The sequence below is a fragment of the Macrobrachium nipponense genome, chromosome 21, assembly GCF_015104395.2.
Source record: "Macrobrachium nipponense isolate FS-2020 chromosome 21, ASM1510439v2, whole genome shotgun sequence".
Classification (NCBI taxonomy): domain Eukaryota; kingdom Metazoa; phylum Arthropoda; class Malacostraca; order Decapoda; family Palaemonidae; genus Macrobrachium; species Macrobrachium nipponense.
This window is the reverse complement of record NC_087212.1, coordinates 54,863,208-54,868,692: the sequence shown is the minus strand read 5'-3', so window position 1 is coordinate 54,868,692 and position 5,485 is coordinate 54,863,208. Positions and strand designations below refer to the sequence as shown.

The 5,485-nt window shown below is 37.8% G+C and overlaps 1 protein-coding gene across 1 annotated transcript in view; it reads left to right on the top strand.

Annotated features, from left to right (window-relative positions):
- Nucleotides 1-4,206: 4,206 nt before the first annotated feature.
- The window catches only part of LOC135198042 (checkpoint protein HUS1-like), a gene marked incomplete in the record, with an annotated part of 273,156 nt that continues 271,877 nt past the window's right edge, over nt 4,207-5,485 (top strand). Inside the window, 1 exon segment of the mRNA XM_064225422.1 lies at nt 4,207-4,825. Coding sequence (XP_064081492.1) covers nt 4,774-4,825 — 52 coding nt within the window.

Genomic DNA, 5,485 nt, shown 5'->3' with positions numbered 1-5,485 from the left:
AAACATTTCTGGCATGCACATGAAAGAGGGGTCATATAAAATTAAATTTTAAACGGGTTGGCTTACAAACCCTTGAAGCCCATAGGTGTCCCTTAGTATGAGAGTTAGCCGCGAGTCCTGGCGAGCCGCAGACGGCCAGTGAAACCTGATCAAATTTATCGTAAGAGAAAAAGCAGGAAATTCAAAAGCCTGCACGATGATTTCAACCAGCGTTTAACTCACTGAGGTTAGTAATGTAAAAAGTATCGTTCTTAAGGAGCAAGGATCGAAGGAGTAAACGGAAAAACTTTTTGTTGGAGAGTGAGAGAGAGAGAGAGAGAGAGAGGTTTTCTTCACCTTAAATGAGGGAGGATGTGTAGTTGTGTATGACTGTCGAGGAGAAATACTTGGTGTGAGGGTATTCGTGAGGCGATCGAACAGAGGAAAGAAAAACATTAGTGGAAGAAATAGGGTAAGTGCTAATCAAAGTGATTAACAACTACTGTGGTGCTGCTCGCCGAGAAAATCGTCGAGGCAAAAAGTGCCATGCTGTTGTTGAGCCTTGAGGAGAAATTCTGTTAATGTATTCCAGTGACAATCTACACGATATGCACAAGAAATACCGAAGCTCACTACGAGGCATCGGTACTTTCAATTGATCTTTTGCCATTGCAGAAGGGAGCTTGTTCTGTGAAATTTACACACAAGGTAATTTGAAGTCTGAGTTTTGGGGTTGGGATTTAGGAGTAGGATGAGGATGGGTTGCTCTTGACACGAAACTGGCGCTACTTCCAAAGTTTGTTCTGATTTTTTCCCCCCATTCTGTGGTTCCTGTTGTAGTCGGCTGGGTGCAAGTATTGGTGTCGCCGTGTCGGTCTTGGCAGGTTTGTTCTTGCTGTCAATTTTGCAATGCAAGCTAATCTAGCACTGCATCATTTAGGCAAGTGGGGAATTTTTTAGTAGTAGATTCCCCTTTTATAAAGTTTTTCATTCAGTCCTTTGTCTCGTGTCACCTGCTACATATAACACAAATTAGCCAATAGAGGGCCCTGCAACATTCCTGGTGATCAGTGGCGGATTTAAGGGGACGGCCGCCCCATCTCCTTCGCTGTGAATGGCGCCCATAAGAGTTATTATCAAACATCAATATCAACAAAAATCAATACTTACAATGATGATAATATTAATAATAATATTAGTAGTAACAGTAGTAGTTATTGTTGTTGTTTTTTTTTTTTTTTTGCTGTTTTAGCAATAGTAGTATAAAGAACAGTTTTCAGAAATCAAGTGTAAAACAAAATTTTTAAAATCAACGATGAAAAACGGGCTGAGAGGGACTACGAATACGAGAAAGAAAGAACACAAGAGCAGGTAAATGTGGAAAGTAATGAAACAAAATTCGTAAGTTGCAACACACACACACACACACACACACGGGGAGGAGGAGGGAGAATCTTTCTTGAAACGGACGCGTAGAGAAAGATGGAGAGTTACAAAGGGTTACAAGGATTAGGATGTCTCAAAAACTTGTTAGTCCATCCGAGAACGCATCGTGTGCTCATTTATCTCTAGGAGCAGGTTTTACTATTCATTCACAGTGTCCTAATGATTTCGTCTAGCTTTCTGTTAAACTCTTCCACACTGTTGCTGTTTACAACTTCTGGTGCAGTTTATTCCATGTGTCACATATCTTGTATGTGAAGAAGTTCCCGCAATGAGATGTGTTATATTTTTTCAGCTCTAGTTCCCATCCATTATTTCTTGTCTGGTTTCCGTTTATCGTGAATAGGTTACTGGCTACTTTTGTTATACCTTTCAGTATTTTAAATGTTTCTATTAGTTGTCCTCACAATCGTCGTGTTTATAAGCCATACATGTTCAGGTTCTCTGGTTGTCTTTGGTAACCTATTTGCCTGATGGATGGAATTAACTTTGTGTCCCTTGCTTGTACCCCTTTTAATCTATTTATGTCCTTTCTTTGTATTGGTGACCAAAACTATACTTCACATTCAAGATGTGGTCTAACTATTGATGTGTAGAGCTGCAGCACCGTTTCCTTGTCTCTGTATTTGAACTGCCTCTATGTATCCCACTAGTTGCTGTGCCTTCTTTTCAGCTTTTATGCACTGTGTTGTGGATTTTAAGCCCTTGGTAGTAATAACTCCAAGGTTCTCTTCTTTTTCTACACTATTTTTCATTCCCAAGTACCATATAGTTGGTATGAGGGTTGTTTGTTCTTATTTGTAACACTTTACACTATCCACATTAAAAGGCAATTACCATCTTTTTTACCACTCTCCTATTTTCTTTAGATCATTTCTTAAACTTTCTACTGTCTCTGGGTCTGCTGCATTTACACCTAGTTTGGTGTCGTCTACAAATTTGGCTATCCTGCTAGTTAAAGGCAGGATCTGTTTTGTCTGAAACTGTGTTGACTGTTTAACAACAGGTTATTTTTATTAATGTGATCCACAATTTGATCTGCAATTATGGACTAAAAAATCTTACAGGGAACCGACGTCGGACAGATTGGTCTATAATTTCCTGGCTCTTCTCTTGAACTTTTTTGTTTTTTTTTTTTTTTTTTTGTAAACTGGGGGCGGTAGAGAGAGGAGAAGAGAGAGAGAGAGAGAGAGAGAGAGAGAGAGAGAGAGAGAGAGAGAGAGAATATCTTTCTAGTCATTGCAGAATTGGAGAGACAATTCCAGCAATACAATGCAGTAACGTTAAATTTTGGTATTTTAATTCCAAATAAGACCAATTCATCATCTACAGCGGTACCTGAACTAGTCTCTTTCAAATATGTATGCGTTCACAGATAGAAATAAGGTATTCAGTGAATATGAGATTTGGCAGGAATTGTGGGAAAATATAAATGACCCACCAAAAACACTCCTATCAGCTTTATAGAAGTGCGATAAAATGTTGTTCACAAATATACACACGCTACTCCGAATTAGATGGGAGTGACAATGCCAGTCACAACTGCAACAGCAGAACGATCTTTCTCGACACTGAGAAGATTGAAAACTTATCTCATAACAACTATGACTGCTGGTAGACTTTTTAACTAAGCTATTATCCATGTGCATAGGGATATTGAAATAATGCAGAGGATGTAATTGATAATTTTGCTTTAGAGGGCAAACATAGACTAGAATTTGTTCTTTAACTTTACTGTTTCTATGCAAATGCCCAGTATGTTACTGTTAGCGTGACAAATGCTTTACCCAGTTTACCGTTTGTTAAACATGTCAATTAAATTGGTTGTGCAAAATATGTATTTTTCATTTTTACTTCACTGGTAAATTATGTATACATTGCTTTATTTGCTTAATACTACGCAGTATCCAACTAATGCAAGTGTAGCAGATAATTTAACATTTGCGGTAAAGAATGGTATGAATGATCTATATTTCATTTTTTTATCAACAGGTACTCTTAACCATTGAAACTGGAATGTATTATATATCCTAATTTCGGTCAAACAGTAGAGATCTGTAACTGGTTTCCATCTAACAAGAATAATTATTGGTTACAGGTTTATCATATTAACCACCGTAAAAGTACCAAAACTTGTCCCAAATTGCTTTTGAAATGTTATAAATCGTTTTGCTTCTCGGGCTCCGCCGGGGGTAACCGCTCACCCCAGACCCCTTAACTAAAGGAATTGTGAGATGCAGGCCTCATTAATGAATGTAATTTTTCGCTCTAGTTTTATTAATTCCTTTATTGTATGATTGATGGATAGCGTTTTATGATGTGATATCAGATCAAGACTGGTGATTTCAATCCATGAAAAAACACAGCACAGTGGACAATATATATTATATATATATATATATATATATATATATATTATATTACATAAATATCGAGCTACAAATGTCCTTTAATATCTAATTCGCTACCTCGAAATTAATATATTTTCATATATGTTTAACCGAAGGGGAATTTATTCAGCCATAATAGGAGCGAATTGATATTAAAGGACATTTGTAGCTCGATATATGTATATGAATCATGGTAAATGTGTTATGACACACACACACACAACACACACATATATATATATATAACTATATATATATATATATATATATATATATATATATATATCCCATTTTTATTGCGGGTTAGTGTGTGTGCACGTTTAAGCGTGTCTGTGTGCAAACGCTGCTACCTGATTGTTTGTTTTGAAGAAAATTCGGAAACGTTTAGTGTCAATTTCCATTGCCAGATGTGTGACGGAAAGTTGGGCGGGACCAAAGACCAAACCAGTTGCCATATACATAACTAAGTAGAACTATCTTACGATAACTGTCTCCATTTTCTATGTATATCCCAATAGTATTGACACAGCCACAAAACTACTATATTTTCATTAGATGAATTATTCAGAAGTCATCATGCCTGTGTGCACAAGGTGACGTCTCGTCTGCCTGCCAAGTTCCCGCCTGGGTTCTAGACATTCAAAACACTATGATACCCGTAGCGGTCAGACCTTTGTTAGTTCAGTAGTATATCCTTTGATTGGCACTTTAGATCCGGGTTCTAACTTTACTCGCGAGTACATATCCCTCATCACGGAAAGATAACACTTGTTATCGACGGTGTTATTTAGTACTTTCAGTGTTATAACCTTAAACCCACTGGTGGTATGCCGCCGCCTTAATGATCTGCCAGGACTGGTAGTGTAGGTGTCAACTTCGAAGGCTATTTTACTACCTCAATGCCTAATTCTGGCAGACGTCATTGTTTTCTTTAAGAAGTTTTAGATTGCCTACAGCAACCATGAAGTTTAGAGGAAAGATGACTGAAGGTGCTTGCATCAAGCAGTTCATAAGTAAGTAAATTGATTGTTTCGCAATTTTGGATGTAGCCTAGGCTATAGGTAGTATAGTTAGCTAGGCCTAGTCATTGCCTTACATAAACCAAACCAGCTAGCATAGTACTAGGCTACCTATAGTACCTAAGTTAGCGTAATTTGTGTAGTTGACCCTAAGGGTGTCCTTAAGCTTAGACTTAGTCACGACTGTGCATTGTAATACCTACGTTGTGGGGTACTACTAGGTACTAGGCCTTATCAAATCAGGGTATACCTAAGCCGGTATTCTGCGGCGAGCTAGGCTAGACTTTGGCAGTTGACGTTATTCTATAGAATTTTACCTCCTGAACAAGAATTTAAAGTAATATTTTTTCGTCCTGCTGCATTTAATCTAGAATTTAGTACCTTTGAACTACCTACTAGTAGCTACCTAGGGAATACTATGTACAGTCAGGGGGAACCGATGGAAATGCTTTTACAAGGTGAGCACTATTGTCAAACAGTCATTAGCCTAGTATGTTATTTTCATACAATCATTAGGCTAGGTAGACATGGCTATTCTGGTTAGCCTAGTTTTGTAGGCCTAGCCATGATGGGTTCAACTAGCCAAGGTTTAGGTAATTCACTGAGTCTAGGCCTTATATTAAATAGTAATTCAGGCACAGACTGTATCTACCT